Raw genomic sequence first — 17323 nt, forward strand, 5'->3', positions numbered from 1 at the left:
AAAGGGTCAGTGTCTTTTTGATGTGCCCAGAAAGCAAATATTTTCTATTTACTTCTGTAAGTCTTCCTAGTGGAAGGTTTATAGGAAGATAAAAGACTGTGATGGACAGGGGAGGAGAGAATGGGTTGTCTGGCTGTCTATGGAAGTGGAGAAACCATGCGGTCATCTTTAGACCTAAAATGTTCGGGTAAATCCTGTATGTTGGGTGAGACAGGAGGACTGACATTGGCTGCAGAATCCATGGAGGATAAACTAGATGAGGCCAAAGAAAGGGGAACCAAATCTGACAGGGCCAATAAGGGGCAATGAGAATGACTTTGCTCTTCAATCGAGATGGTTTCTGGAGAAACTTGGGGATTAAAGGGGTTGGGGAATAAGCATAGAGGAGACTGGGAGGCCACATGTGGAAGAGAGCATCTCTCGGTGATTCCCCCAGTAGGGGGATCAGGACAAAGAACCTGCTGCACTTGCTGTTGAGGGATGAAGCATAGAGGTCACAGCAAAGATGACCCTATAGATGGAATATATTTTTCACAACTTTCATGTTGAGAGACCAGTTGTGGGGCGAATAAATGAACCTGCTCAACTTGTCTGTTATCACTTTGGATTTCCCTGGAATGTAAATTGCTGTCAGAAATTAATTGGATAAGATTGCACATTGCCACACTCTGAGAGCTTCTTGACGCAAGGGGTAAGATCTGTTTCCTCCTTGTTTGCTGATGCACCATACCACTGACATTTTGTCCATCTGTATCACAATAGTCCTGAACAGGAGAGTGTCTTGAAAGGCCTGCATTGCTAGGAGTATTTCTGTTATTTCCATAACCTTGATATGTGTGTTGGCCTCTTTGGGGGACAAAGTGCCTTGGACTGTCTATCCCAAGAAGTCCACCCCCCACCCAATTTGGGAAGTATTCATGATCACTACGGCCTTGGGCTAAGGAGGAATGAAGGGATGGCCTTGTAATATCTGATCTGAGCGAATCCACCACCAGAGGTACTTTTTGCATATTCTGATCTGGGTGGACATTGGTCGGTGGAGAATGGACCACTGAGTTGCTAAGGTCTATTGAAGAATTATCCATATGATATATTGCTAGCAGAACTAGAACTAATGCAGCGGACATTGACTCCAAGTCTTGTAGAATCAATCAAGCTTTGAGACAAGAATTCTGAATTGCCTTTTTGACTTGGAATCAAATAGTCTATACCCTTGGCAAAGGATGGGAGTCTATTACTGATACTGTATTGAACAAGGCCCCTATGAACTCCAAGATGGTTCTATCTGAGATTTGTTGTAACTGATGGAAATACCTAGATGACAGCAAATGTGGAGTACATAGTCTCATGCTTTTATCAGAAGATGCCTGGTCTGAGCAGGTATTAGCTAGTCATCCAAATATGGAAACATCCGGAATCCCTGCAGTCTCACGTGAGCTGCTGCTCCTGCCATGCATTTGGTGAACACCCTGGGGGCTGTGGTGAGGCCAAAGAGCAGTGCTCTGAATTGGTAATGACTGTCTCCCACTCAGAAGCATAAGTATCTCCTGGATTGCCTGTTCATTTTTATGTGATAGGATGCATCCTAAAGATCTGTTGACCACATCCAGTTGTCCTTGTGCAGGAAAGGCAAAATGGACTGAACCGTGACCATCCAGAACTTTGTATACTGAAGTGATTTTTTGGGAGAGATTGCTGAGATCAAAAATTGGTCTACAGTCTCCTGTTTTCTTTGGCACTAAAAAGAATCTTGAGTAAGATCCAGATTCTTTTTGGTCTGGGGGGAACTCTTGGATGACTCTTTTTTAGTAACTTTTTTTAATTTCTAGAGCTGCTGCTTTCCTATGTCTGGGTGGAACATCAGGAATTTTGTTTACTGTTGATGGAGGGTGTAGGGAAAAGGGAATTATTTAACCTCTGGAAATAATCGTCTGTACCCATGTATCTTTTGTAATGTCTAGCCAGGCTCTCTGGTGCAGGGATAGATGACCCCTGACTATTTGGAGAGGTGGACAGTCAGGCCTCCTTTCAGTAGCACTGGTAGGGTCTGTTAGAGAAAGAATCTCTGGACTCTTGATTCTGTGGGCCTCCTCTGCTGCGTGGGTGGCATCTTACATTAGTTTACTCAGGGGCAGAGCGGGGAATTGTGTCTCAACGTGGATCTTGGAAGGGACCCTGGGACTTTTTGAGCCCATTTTTGACCACCTTACTGATCATTTGAGGAGTCAAAAAATGTATGCACACTGCAGACATGGTCTTACCATTTTGCTCACACCTGGTGGGTGTGCCTTTAACTTTAGGGCCAAACAAAGAACTTCCTTCAAAGGATGCACTGAAGAAGGAGGACTTGAAGGGGCTCCATGAAATCACACAGGTATATCCAGTCATGTCTCCTAATGGAAGTGCTTGAACCCACCACCCTTGACGTATCTTCACCTGTGTGTGAAATGAGCCTCGTGGATGAATTCATGATAGATTGTAGGGTAGCTAACCGTGAGTCAGTAGAGCTCTGTGCCTCAGAAGTACTGGTCCCAGAGAGCGATTTGGAAAGTTTATTCAATCAGCTCCCTCTGAAGTCTGGTGAAGTGTGCCAAATAATTCAGCGACCTGAGTGCAAAGTCGCTGAAGTATATACATGCTTCCCAAATCTGTCCAAACGCCGTGGACTCCCTGTTAGGGGGATGAACAAATGAACTGTGTTCCACAAGTTTTCTTTGTGGTCACCTCTATGACCATGGCATCTACTGATGCTCCTTTACTCCAAAACTTTTCTTTTCGGTGGTGCCCGGATCTTCTCTAGTTTCTTGAAGATTGGCTCAACAGTGTCTGGTTCCTCCCATGCCCATCTAGAGATTAAATCAATGAGCTCATTGGTGGGCAGAGTCATCCTGGAGGTAGATGGGCCAGGCCCAAAGGGTTCCAGGAGTACTGATTCCTCTTAGGAAGGGTTATCCATAGACCAACCACCTCTTTTGCGTGAGGATCTCCAGGACATCTCCAAAGGAGATGTCATCAGGTGGTGATCTTGGGGGACAATTTCCCCTCATCAAAATCAGTATTTTCTGTGACCGACTCTTGAGGAGAGTCTAAGTACCTCCTCTTGCACTTTCTGTTCCTAGAGACTTCTTCGGTGAGATGTTCCAGAGAAGTATTGGAAGATATAAGTATACCCTGCTGGGTAGTCTGGAGACTTGGGCTGGCTGTCCCTGTCGAGTAGAGCATTGAGGCTCAAGGCACAAAGACATATGGGATCCAGAAGGAAGAACCAAGGGGGGGCATGGAATCGTCTGCCTTCCAGAAGCAGAGAACACGTTACAACCTCAAAGGCAGAGCGCTCCTGAGAGAAGGATGCCAGTGGAGCTGAGAAGACATGCTTCCAGACCTTTGCTCCCTCTGATCTGAAGGCAGTCCACCCAAAGCAGAGGTTGGAGCCGAGCTAACCAATGCTTTGGCTGTGAGGGGCAGAGACAGCTCTGACAACTTTGCAGTTGACTGTAACACCTGAGACCCAGCAATGAAGCTTGGCTCCAAGAGTCATCCAGCTTCAACACAGACAGCTGGTGCAGTCAATGTATTGGAGTCGAAGATATGACAGTTTTCAGATCTGATACTAACAGTCCCAGAAATCTTGGATCCAAGGGCTCTGAAGCCAAGGGTTGGATCAGAGAAGGAGCCAGTTATTGAGGAATGAATGAAAATTGACGACATCAGATCATACCTTTCTTCTGCCTATCAAAATGCACAGCTTCAGAGACTTTGGGAGTGCTGTTGTCCTGTAATGGATTTGGCTGCAGAAATGCCTTGCGCCTGGGGCAGCTCTCCCCGTCACCTTGCCCTAGTTATTCTTCAGGGATGTTGTCTCAGAAGAGGCTGCTACATTAACCAGCTGCAGTTACAGATGGTCCTACTAACCCTAAGGGACACTGGAGGAAGAGCTGCAAATAGAGTAATTTCTAATGTGGGAGAACAACCCATCTGCCATCTGAACATATGAATGGACAAGGAGACATATCTTTTGTAGAAGGAGGTGATGCAGTTGTAGTATTGGGCCATAGAAAGAAGAAGAAACCTTTCCTTGGCCATTCACAAGCTAGATGAAGAGAACATGCTGGCAGATTCCCTAACCTCTTTTGCAGTCCTCTACTGGAGTTGTAAATTCAAAAGTCTTGTTTAGATTAGATACTAGCAGAGCACTTAAAGAGCTCAGTTTGGCACTTGGTAGAATGAGTAGGTATCTTTTTTTCTTCTTGGTGCATCAAGACTTCACAGGTGTTGACAGAAGATCTGATCTTCATCCTATGATAAAGAAAATGATTGTGCAACTTCATACCATTTTTGCTGATCACGTTTCATTTCAAAGATCAGGAAAGTTATTTTTCAGTCCTCCTGTGATGACAGTGTAGGACATGGTTCTAGGCTTTCGAGTCTCTAGTTAGGCAGAAATCTTGTCCCATGTTAGACAAGGGAGTCACCCCCACAGGCCAGGATGACAGCTGCCTTCACCTCAGAGCCCGACTGCTGCTATAGGTACTTTGGTTCAATGAGATCTGCTTCGGTAGTCTTGGAAGTGAAAAGGCTGCTAGGAATATACATATATATGTATATACACATATATATATATATATATATATATATATATATATATATATATATATATATATATATATACATATATATATACACACATATATATATATATATATATATATATATATATATATATATACATATATATATATATATATATATACATATATATATATATATATATACATATACATATATATATATATATATATACATGTGTGTGTATATATATATATATATATATATATATATATATATATATATATATATATATTATAGATATATATATCTATAGATATATATATATATATATATATAGATATATATATATATATATATATATATATAGATATATATATATATATATATATATATATATATAGATATATATATATATATAGATATATATATACATATATATATAGATATAGATTATACATTTATATATATATATATATATATATATATATATATATATATATATATATATATATATATATATATATATATATATATATATATATATATATATATATATATATATAGATATATATATATATATAGAGATATATATATATATATAGATATATATATATATATATATATATATATATATAGATATATATATATATATATATATATATATATATATATATATATATATATATACACACACACACGAGTCTGGGGCGTTCCCTCCACATGAGGTGGTGGTGTAGGGGGGGCTTGTAACTCCCTACAAAAAAGTAAGATTGCTTAAAATGGTCTTTGCTGAAAGTGGCTTCCAGTGATTTTTTTTCCTAGTTGTTTTCGCTGTTGGAGAAAAGACCTTTAAATAATCATGAATCCTGTAAGTTCAGCCTATATTTCTTTCACAGATGTAGATGTCCTACTGTATCACTGTTGCAGACTCTAAACAGAAGGGATGTCCTGCCCACGGCAGCCCAGTGCTTGGCCAGTATATAAAAACCTAATGATCTTTTATGCGCTGTATGTCACACTTATGCTTCCCGCACAGAATGTAGGGCGTAAAAGGGATATACAGACGCAACTACCCAGAACTATTTTGCTGCCAGTTTGAACGCCATTATTGCTAGTTGATCAGAGTGCCTTGTTGCTATACTGAATATTTAGCCAGCAGATAAGTGCCCTATTAGGGTTGATTTTTTTACTTTTCTCGATCTTGCATTTTATTTCTTGATAATTCTTAAACACCTTGCCAAATTGATGCCCACCACTCTCGCTGCTGATAAAATCCCCACTGATTACCTCAGGATTGCTGTCTTTGCCATCAACTACCCTGTTTCCGTACTCCTCAATAGACCCATAGCTGAACACACTGTCTCCTCTCTCTGGAAAATTTCTTACATTGTCCCCCTACACAAAGGTGGTTCCTCGACAGAACTTAGCAATTATCGCCCCATAGCTATACTATCTCCCCTATCAGAAATCTTAGAAAAATGTGTACACACCCAAATACTGAATCATTTTTTTTCAATGTAACCTGCTAGCAAATTCCCAACATGGATTTCGACCAAACTATAGTACCACCTCTGCCCTTATATCCTTTACTGACCACATCAACCAACAAAGAAATCTCGGTAACTTAATATCTGTTGTCTTCCTAGACCTGTCAAAGGCATTTGACATGGTATCCCACTGCAAATTACTATCGACTCTCTCTGAGATCAATCTGGATAACTCCTTTCTACTGTGGTTTAAAAATTATCTGTCCGTCCAGCAATAAGCTGTTAAATGGCATAACTCTCTCTCTCCACTCTCCTCCTAGTGGGACAAGGTGTTCCGCAAGGATGCATTCTTGGTCCCTTACTATTTTCCATCTTTACCAGTAACCTCCCTTCGGTATCCAACAAACTAATGTAGTACAGTATGCTGATGACACCACCCTTATTTGCTCAGCCCCCTCTCTACAATTACTCCAAGATAGAACCCAGGAAGCCTTCACTACTATAGAAAAATGGCTAAATTCCTCCCAACTAATACTAAACCCATCTAAGACCCAACTCATGATCTTCCACCCATCCAAAACTTTCACCCCTACCTCGCCATTCTCACTAACATCCTCCAACAATACTCTTATCACACCAGTAACTCAAGCCAAGTTACTAGGTGTAACTATTGACCAAAACCTAAATTTCGACAAACATATAGCACTAACAATTGCCAAAGTTCATAAAAAACTAGGTTCACACAATCGCTGCAAGAGCTTCCTCACACAGAAATCCCACATCACTATGTCTCGTATCCATCTACTCTCCACCTTACTATACACTTCCCCATTTCTAACTAACCTAAACAAATCTGACCTTCTGACACTATCTGCCTACTACAATAAAATCTCAAAATTTGCAACTAATGCTAAGTTTTGTTCTCATCACTGCCTCTCCCTAAGACAACTAGGATGGTTAGAACTCCCTAACCTACTAAAATAAAATCAACTTCTCCTGACCCATCAACTGCAATACCAATCAAATAAAGTACCTTCCCTCTCTGGTCTGCTCACCTTCCATAATACTGTGCGTCAACTAAGATCTTCCAATACCACCCTACAGACTGTTACCAATTGCTTACATAGCCCAGGCCAGTCTCTTTATTCCTATATAGTTGCTAAGGCCTGGAACTCTCTACCCCCTGACATTAGATGTCTAAATAGTAAACATACTTTCAAATCCATACTAAAGAATCTCCTATTCAAAACCTGGATATGTTCCTGTACAGAACCAGACTAATTTCACCTGTTACTCTCTTTCAGCATCCCTAGATCTCAGGTGTACTGTGTAGTTTCACATAGAACTGTGAACAAGGTGTTTAGGCCACCTTTATAGTTATAATTTCTAGTTTATGACCCTGTTTGTCTATGGAAACTTATTTTTGAATTTATGTTCAAGCAGTTGGTTTCATGCCAGGAAAGAGCACTACAGATGCAATGTTTGCTCTGAGAGTGTTGCTGGAGAAATACAGAGAAGGTCAGAAGGAGTTGCATTGTGTCTTTGTAGACTTGGAGAAAGCATATGACAGGGTGCCTAGAGAAGAGTTGTGGTATTGTATGAGGAAGTCGGGAGTGGCAGAGAAGTACGTAAGAGTGGTACAGGATATGTACGAGGGTAGTGTGACAGTGGTGAGGACTGCAGTGGGAGTGACAGATCCGTTTAAGGTGGAGGTGGGATTACATCAAGGATCAGCTCTGAGTCCTTTCTTATTTGCAGTGGTGATGGACAGGTTGACAGATGAGATCAGACAGGAGGCCCGTGGACTATGATGTTTGCAGATGACATTGTGATCTGTAGTGAGAGTAGGAATCAGGTTGAGGAGACTCTGGAGAGGTGGAGATATGCTCTAGAGAGCAGAGGAATGAGGGTCAGCAGGGCTAAGACAGAATATATGTGTGTAAATGAGAGGGAGGGTAGAGGAATGGTGAGGATGCAGGGAGTAGAGTTGGTAAAGGTGGACGAGTTTAAGTACTTGGGATCAACAGTTCAGAGTAATGGTGAATGTGGAAGAGAGGTGAAGAAGAGAGTACAGGCAGGGTGGAATGGGTGGAGAAGAGTGTCAGGAGTGATTTGTGACAGACGGGTATCCGTAAGAGTGAAAGGGAAGGTCTACAAGAGTGTAGTGAGATCAGCTATGTTATATGGGTTGGAGACAGTGGCATTGACAAAAAGGCAGGAGTCAGAGCTGGATGTGGCAGAGTTAAAGATGTTAAGATTTGCAATCGGTGTGACTAGGATGGATAGGATTAGGAATCGGTATATTAGAGGGTCAGCTCATGTTGGACAGTTTGGAGACAAAGCAAGAGAGACGAGATTGCGTTGGTTTGGACATGTGCTGAGGAGGGATGATGGGTATATTGGGAAAAAGATGCTAAGGATGAAGCTGCCAGGTAAGAGGAATAGAGGAAGGCCTAAGATAAGGTTTATGGACGTGGTGAGAGAGGACATGCAGGTGGTTGGTGTGACAGAGCAAGATGCAGAGGATAGGAAGAAATGGAAAGAGATGATCCGCTGTGGCGACCCCTAACGGGAAAAGCCGAAAGAGAATGATGATGATGATGTTCAAGCAGTTCTGTATTTGTTGTATAATATATTGTTTAATTGTTTCTCAGTATTCTAACCACTGTATGCTGCATCACTTGTAAACCTCTTGATTTTTACTCATTTTATATGTTCTATGCTCTTTGTAGAAATTTTTTTATTATGTATTTGGAGCTGTTTTCCCTTGGGCCTCCACTAAAAATGGTCACCTTGTGTCCAGTTGGACTAACCCAGTAAACAAATGAAAAATAAATAAATAAAATAAGTTTGCTACCTAGAGTCTTCCAAGAAGGGAAAATGTCAGTGTGGGAGGCAGATTCCTCATATGAATCATCATGAACAGTGTCTTTTTTTTTTTGTTTGGACGCTTCCCACGGCCATACCTCTTGTAGTATCTGTAAGGTGTTTGTGCCTAAGACACTCAGAAGCCATTTGTTTTACTTGGCCATTTACCTTGAAAACCAGTGGCTTAAATAGTAATCCCAGGTTACCATGGCAGAATACTTTAACCCCGAGTTACTTTGGCTGGGTAAGAAGAAGGCCAAGAAGTCATGTCCGGATTCCTTAGCTGTCCAGCTGTCCCTGTAGAAGTGGGTAGTAGCTCTGTAGATCATTCCTTTTCTACATTTGATTCCTGTGCTGTAACTCCATAGGTGGAAGGCATGTATGCATCCTTTTGCACATCCTTTTAGGCTTTGCAGGCGTCTGCTCTGGGCGTCAAGGGGGAACTATGGTTGATTATCTCGGAGGGTCCTAAAGGGATTCTCATATATTGGTCAGGGAGGAGGTTCTGGGTTGTTTTATCAAATCTCAACAAGGTTCGGAACTTCTGGTATTTGTTAGGGCTGATGTCCCTTCCAAGAAAAGACTAAAAAAGAAGCATGTTTCGGTCCATCCTAAGGATCCTCAAAAGGAATGTCAAGAGTTTACTCAGGGCTTGTTTTCTGCCTTGATGGCCCTAAAGTGTCATCATGGGGTTTTGATACCTATGCCTCTTTGGACCTCCACCTGTTCTAAATGTCTTAGGGAACCAGATTTCTCGGATAAAGATTCAGTGTCTGATGAGGGGTCTTTGTCTTGTTCTTTACAGATGCCTTCACCTTTGGTTTATGGTTCTGATAAAGAAGAGTCTGTTAGCCCTAAGTCTCCTTTTGAAGAATTGTCCTTTGGGGACACCATTGTCAGGATGATGGAATACATTAAGTGGGATTCTTCTTAAGTGTCTGGTATTCAGAGACGATATTATAAGTTGCTTCAGGTGGATACACCTAAACCATTGGCATTTTCTCTTGTGTTAGCTTCCTTTTTAGATACTTTCATTGCTGCTTTCAAAGCTCCTGATTATCAGCCTCCTCCTCCTGAGAAACCTGATAAGTTCTATAAGGTTCCTAAGGATTGTCAGTTTTTATTTAAATGTCCTTCTGCTGATCCTGCTGTGGTGTCAGTCTTTTCTGACAAACCTAAGCTTTTGCCCTCTTCCAAACTTTTGCCTTCTGATAAGGATAGTAGGGCAATGAGAGGATTGGTAAGAAAGTTTACATTACTTATACTTTGGCCTTTAGGGCTGTTAGTTACCAAACCCACATGACCAGGTATATATCTGTTTTAGGTTCTGTTTCTCAAGTGGCTCACCACTCTGTTAATTGTAGCTATGATGCTGCTGATGCCTCTTCCAGCGCTGAGGCTTTTGGGTCTGTCATGAGGTGTAATTCATGGCTTCATCTACATTCTCTGCCTGAGGACATTAAAGCCAAGTTGTTGAATGTTCCTTTGAATAATGACATCTTTTTGGGACTGCTGCTGCTGACATATTTAAATCTGTTCAAGAGAAAGGCAAAGCACTGTAGGACCTTAAACATATATGTGAAGTTGTTCAATCTCGCCGTTTGTTCTTACACGTGGGTACAGAGCCGATCCATTGGCTCCGAGTCGGCCACTTTCCAAGCTCAAGATATTTCAGTAGCTCAAGGCACAGTACCTATCCCATGATGCTCTCTGACTAACCCTCAGATCTAGTTTGCCGCTGCAATGGATCGCAAGTCTTCATTGTGCTTGGGCCAGTGAAGGTTTATTAAGAAGTATATTCTACAGCTAAGTTTACATTTTTATATATATATCTGTCTGTTTTTCTACCAGTATTCCCTTGTTATACTGCCTTTATTTAGGGCTTTATCCTTGTTTAGTGTGTTTTATTGGAGCGACTTGCTCTTGGGCCTTGCCCTCTCTTCTGTTGGTTACATCCTTTGCTATAGTTGTACAGGGATCGGTCAATTTTCCTCCAACCCCACTGATTTCCAGATTCTTGCAGAAAGCAGAGGGGCTCAGGAAGGACAGTTATTCTGATAGCCCCTTTTTGGCCTTGGCAGATATGGTTCCCTTTTCTTCATCAATACCAACTGGAAGAACCTTGGTTTCTGGACCCAGTGCCAGATCTTCTGACGCATTTGTCAGGAGTTCTTCACCCCTCTCTTCAGTCCCTCAAACTGACAGCTTGGCTGCTCCAATTCCCAACCTAGCCAGGTCATATAATCTGTCTTCCGAAGAACAACATATTCTGGTTTCCTCTCATAAAGTCTCCACTAGGAAACTATACAGTAGTAAATGGAAACGTTTTGTTTACTGGGCCTCTCAATGTGATATTGATCCCTATGTTACCCCTCTTGATATGGTTCTGGAATTTCTCGCTATGATTTTTCAGGAAGGTGCTGCAGCAGCCACTGTTAGAGTTCAATTGGCCGCTATATCTAATTTTCACTTGGGGATTGAAGGATCTAATCTTATGTCACACAGATTATGTAAAGCCTTTTTGAAAGGGACTCATCACCTAAAGCCACCCATCAGACAACCAGTTGCACCATGGAACCTAAATTTAATATTGTCTCAGCTGATGCTTCCCCCCTTTGAGCCTGTATCCTCTTGCCCCTTGAAGTTCATGTCTTGGAAAACATTATTTTTGGTGGCTATTACTTCAGCTCGTAGAGTTTCTGAACTTCAAACTCTTTCTGTTAGGCCCCCTTACTTGGTATTTTTTCCTGATAGAGTGTCTCTCAGGACAAATCCCACTTTGTTTCCGAAGGTCTGCTCCGAGACTAATCTGAATCAGCCTATTAAGTTGCCCACTTTTTTCAGACATTATTCTAATAAAATGTAGTATATGCTAAATAAACTTGATGCCCACAGACAATTGAGATTTTACTTGGACAGAACAAAGGATTTTAGAAAATATGAACAGCCTTTTGTCTCTCACGCTGATAACAATAAAGGGCTATCTGTGTCTAAAGTTACCTTGTCTAAATGGTTATCAGATTGCATAAAGTTTGTATACTCTTCAACTAATCAGACCTTAGAATACAAGGTGAAAGAAAGCTCATTCCACTAGGGTGGTATCCACATCTCTATCTCATGCAGCTCGTTTGCCTTTGGACACCATTTGTGCAGCCACCACTTGGTCAAAACCACATACGTTTATCACTCATTACAAAGTGGTCAGGGCCTCCAAGGACAGGGCTGCCTTTGGTCCCACTGTTCTCAGGAATGTACTCCCGTGAGCCACCCAGGGTTTGGGTGCTTGGGACACTACCCACGTGTAAGAACAAATGGCGAGATTGAACAACTTCACATAAAGAAGTTATGTTCTTACCATAACGTTCCATGTGAGTTGTTCATCTCGCCTTTGTTCTTACATTTCCCCCCTCCATCCCCCTCTGGGTTATTGAAGACCGGTTATGACTGGAGGTCTGGTTTGTCTACTGTCCTTTACTTCTACCAGACTTTCTTCCTGTGGTTAACTGTACATATATGTTTTATATATACACATACTGACATTTAGGGTATGTTAGGCTGTTCCTTTGATGCTGGATTCAGCAAACTAGGTCAGAGGGTTAGTCAGAGAGCATCATGGGATAGGTACTGTGCCTTAAACTACTGAAAGATCTTGAGCTTGGAAAGAGGCAGACTCGGAGCCGATGGATCGGCTTCGTACCCACGTGTAAGAACAAAGGTGAGATGAACAACTCATATGGAATGTTATGGTAAGAACATAACTTCTTTTTTTGTCTCTCCTGTCCCTAAGCCCCAGAGGAATTACCCTTCTAGACCTGCTTTTGTTCAAGGCAACCCCGCCAGGCTTCCAAGGGCAGGAAGGGTGGTAGGAGGACCCCCTCATTTAAAGCTTCTCAGATTTATGTGGCCCAGAAGACTCCTTTATCTGATAAGCCTGCTTCTCTTTGACAGTTCACTCCCCCTTCTTTTAGACCAGGTTCATTTATCTCTTTGGCTTTCCCTTTGTCTTCCAGATTGGTGTCTCATCACTTTATTCTCTTGGGTTCTTTCTATCCTCCATCATCAGGGTTACTTCATGGTATGGATTCCTCAACCTTCATTAGAGCAACTTCCTCATTTCCCAGAGGCTCTAGGGTCCCTGGTGAGCCAAGTAACCATTCAGCCTGTCCCCCCTTCCCAAATGGGAAAGGGTTTTTATTCTAGGATGTTCCTGGTTCCTCAAAAGGAGGGTCCTTGGAGACATATTCTAGGTCTCTCCCAGCTCAACACCTTTCTCAACATACCCTTCTTTTTGGATGCTTACTCTTCAAACCCTGTTTCCTCTCTTACTACCCCGCTTTTCTGGTGTCTTTCTATCTGAAAGATGCTTACCTTCATATCCGTATTCATCCTCTTTTCAGGAAATTTTTGTTTCTTTGTGTCTTCCTTTCATTTTTAGTTCTCTGTTTTGCCTTTTGGCCTCTCTACTGCCCCATGGGTATTTACAAAATCCCTAGTTCCTCTGACCGCTTTCTGCAGACTCCAAGGCATTCAGATTTTTCTTTATCTAGATGACCTGTTGCTGCATGCACCTGCTCCCAGTCACCTGCTGCAGGATCTGGAATTCACCATCTCTCTTCTTTAAAATCTGAGGTTCAATATCAACTTCTAAAAGTCCATCCTAACTCCCTCTCAGGATCATATGTATGCAGGATTCAGACAATGCCAATGTTGCCCTCTCTTCCATGTCCAAAAGTTTTGATATTGACAGCCTTCTTTCAGTCTCTTCTTCTCTGACTGCCATGCCAGACGAGGAGTTTCTTTGGGCCCTGAGATTCATGGCCTGTTCTGTTCCAATGCTTCCTCTTGCCAGACTGCAACTGCAGAAGCTTCAGTGGTACTTCAAGCCAATTTGACTGCAGCATTGATCACCCTCTGGATTTCTGGTTAGCTCTCCTTCCCTGTCTAAAGAAGGAATTCAAGTGGTGAAATCAACAATTTGCTCTCAACCCAGGCTGGCCCTTTCAGTCAAGAACTGTTCACTGATGCCTCATACACAGGGTGGGGGGGTTTCTTTTGCCCACTTGAAAGTTCAGGGTCTCTGGCCTCCCCATCAAAAGTCAAACCATATCAACATCAAAGAAATGACAGCTCTGATTCTGGCCCTTTTAAGCTTTTCACCCCATGTTCTCTCCAGGCTCCTTGAAGGTGCACACAAACAACACTACAATGATGTGGTATGTCAGTAAGCAGGGCGGCACAAAATCACACCTTCTCTGCAGGATGGCTTTTCAGGCTTGTGAGGTGACTCTGGTTATCAATTAAGTCTCCAGGCAGTATACATTCCAACAGAGCACAATCTAGTGTCCAACTTTCTGAGCCGCTCCAAAACACAGGCTCACAAATGGATGCTTTACAGAGACATATTTCTGGCAGAAAATAAAAACTGTATTTTATACTTTTCTTAGTCTGTGGACTTGTTTGTTTCTCTATTACCTGTAAAAATATCTCTTTTTTTCCATTCATGAACAGCAAAGAATATATCCTGAACACAAGCAGGATTATGATTGGGTCGCTGATCATAACCGCTTATTATGTGTTGGAGACATGGATGACACTTCACTCTCAAGGTGAATCTTGGTATCCATGTTGAGAACACATAGTACAGGGTTATGACTGGTGAGACATTCACAGTTTTATGTAGTGCATGGAGCTTTATCTGTTTCATGTACTATTAGTTACAATGAAAAAAAAATCGCTAAGTGTTTTGCCAGCTTTGAAAAACGTAAACCACTTGGTGGAAGCTGTCGGAAAGGCAGTGTAACTCACTTTTTACATGCATCTTTCATGCCTCTCAGCTATCGAGATTTTCATAGACTGTCGTATTTTTTGAACAAACCGTATTGAAGTCACCAAATAATGACATACATTTGAGTTTCACAGTTTGTATCCTTCAGATTATGCGGGCGAATACATTCTGTTATTTACTGCTTATTTATTCTTCTTAGATACCTCCAGGAATACTCTGCTCTTGGAACTGCTGGTGGAATTTATCATTTTCGTGACCAGATTCTCATGGGTGGAACTAAGGCATTCTTTGTTATGAATGCTGATGTTTGCTGTGACTTCCCCCTCATGGAAATGCTACAGTTTCAGAAGCGACATGGAGATACTAACAGCTTTGTCATGCTTGGAACCACAGTAAGGAACTTGTCTGCATATCTCCCTAAATAACGTACAGGCATTGGTAGTGCTTGTGGTACTCACCAGATGCATGTTATATCTTGCTTATACTTTAAGCCAGTAGTTAACTGTGTATTATTCCTTGTTTAACCTTGAATAATTCAGTCATTTCTTATACATGTTTCATTTGTTTTGACTAGTACATGGTATGAATATGTCTAACTGTTCACATATTTGTGGGTAACTGGTAATGAAAGTACTGACACTTTGACAAGCAAATTGCGATTCAACAAAAATACTAGCAAATTCCAAGGTAAAAATTTTGATTCTCATGTGGGGGGGGGATGTGTTCCCTTCAACCCTGTTCCTTTATATATGTGTGTGTGTGTGTGTGTATATATATATATATATATATATATATATATATATATATATATATATATATACTAACCTTGGAATATTGTGAGATACTGCAGTGTGATACACAACATATATTTGCCTCTTTGAACTTTTTTCAGTGTTCCGAAAATTGCAGTTACTGTCCTAAAACATTCAACAGGCACATCTGTATCTAGTGTGTGTGTGTGTGTGTGTGTGTGTGTGTGTGTGTGTGTGTGTGTGTGTGTGTGTGTGTGTGTGTGTATATTTATAAACATATATATATATATATATATATATATATATATATATATATAAACATTTGCTTTATGTATATATATATGTGTGTGTGTGTGTGTGTGTGTGTGTAGTATATGTTTTTACGTGTTTTTTATATGATGATGCAAATTTAGGACTGGATTTGGATGGCTAATAGGGCTGTCCCAGGCGTAGGGGTGGAGGAGTATGAAGAATCTATTGGACAACTCTCCTATCCCTGGGAGCTTTGGTTTCAGGAATTGTTTTACCTGCATGAACTCTGGAACTCCTGATGGAATTACTGTGACATACTGCAGTCGGAGACTTAACACATATTCCCCTCTTTTACTTGAGGTACTGCAGTCTTGGACTTAACACATATTCCTCTCTTTGAACTCTGTTACAACGATTGCAGTTACTGTCTTAAAACATTCAACAGGCACTCTACATACACACAAACGCAAGTGCGTGTGTGCGTGTGTGCTTGTGTGTGTGTGTCTGTGTGTGTGTGTGTGTGTGTGTGTGTGTGTGTGTGTGTGTGTGTGTGTGTGTGTGTGTATATATATATATATATATATATATATATGTGTGTAGATATTTTAATAGGATGTATATTCTGCTGTGTATCCCTATAAGTTGTATCTTTGCTATGTTATAGTCTCCGATTATTCATTTATTTATTTGTTCCCTGCAACGTTTCTTGGATTTTGACACATTTTATCTGTGAAAATGTGACATCCAATAACCCTGCATTTCATTTTCTTGTCTTTTCTAGGCAAACCGGCAGCAGTCTCTAAATTATGGTTGTATAGTAGAGAATCAAGACACTCATGAGGTATGGGAGGATTTATGTCCTTTTGTGTAGGTCTTCTTCAGGAGAATAACATAGCAATAGTTCAACAGAATATTCATTATTTGTAGTCTTTGCTCTCACTAAACAATACATAGTTGCATCTTCTGAGTTTAGAATTACTTGGAAAGAGTAAGTGTCTCAATGTATACAATGGTATTTATTTTTTGATGCACATTACTGAGTTAACACCTTTTTTTTTTTTTTTTTTGCTCCTAGTCAAGTTTTGAACTTTGCTCATTTTCGTTGCAGCATCCTTCTCCAAAAGACTGTTATAGTTCTTTGTATTTGCATAAGGGTTCAGTACAGTATTATAAATTATATTTCACTACTGAACATTTCTTTTCATGACAATGGCTGTCAGTGAGGAAAATCATCTTTTCAAATGTTGAAAGTATTTTGCCCCAAATCCTTTTAAACAACAGTTAGTACGTTTTTAGGGCAGTTTAATGAAATGCTTGTATTGAAAGCTTACACTTGACATGTTGAGAACTGCCATAAATCATAAGACAGTGGTAAAAAACAGATGATGATTTTCAAAGTTTTTGTATTGTTCCATGATTTTACTATAAATTTTCAAAAAGGCAGATATGTTTTCAGTTCCATTTAAAATGTGAGTTTGACCACCAACAGAAATGGTTGCCTTTTGGAATGACAATATCTGCCAGGAAAAGACCGCCTTCATTTATAAGCTGGTTTACAGAGGTATGTTTTTTATGAAATTTGAAGGCAAAAATGATCATATATTTGCATT

The 17323-nt window shown here is 40.7% G+C and overlaps 1 protein-coding gene across 2 annotated transcripts in view; it reads left to right on the top strand.

The window, feature by feature from the left end:
• GMPPA (GDP-mannose pyrophosphorylase A) overlaps window positions 1–17323 on the top strand; it is a 424071-nt gene that overhangs the window by 85312 nt on the left and 321436 nt on the right. For both annotated transcript variants that reach the window (XM_044075874.1, XM_044075875.1), the window contains exons 5-6: window positions 14909–15101; window positions 16495–16554. In XM_044075874.1, coding sequence (XP_043931809.1) covers window positions 14909–15101; window positions 16495–16554 — 253 coding nt within the window. The remainder of the gene's footprint in view (window positions 1–14908; window positions 15102–16494; window positions 16555–17323) is intronic.

Source organism: Protopterus annectens, chromosome 6.part1, assembly GCF_019279795.1.
Source record: "Protopterus annectens isolate FY-2018-M chromosome 6.part1, PAN1.0, whole genome shotgun sequence".
NCBI lineage: Eukaryota > Metazoa > Chordata > Ceratodontiformes > Protopteridae > Protopterus > Protopterus annectens.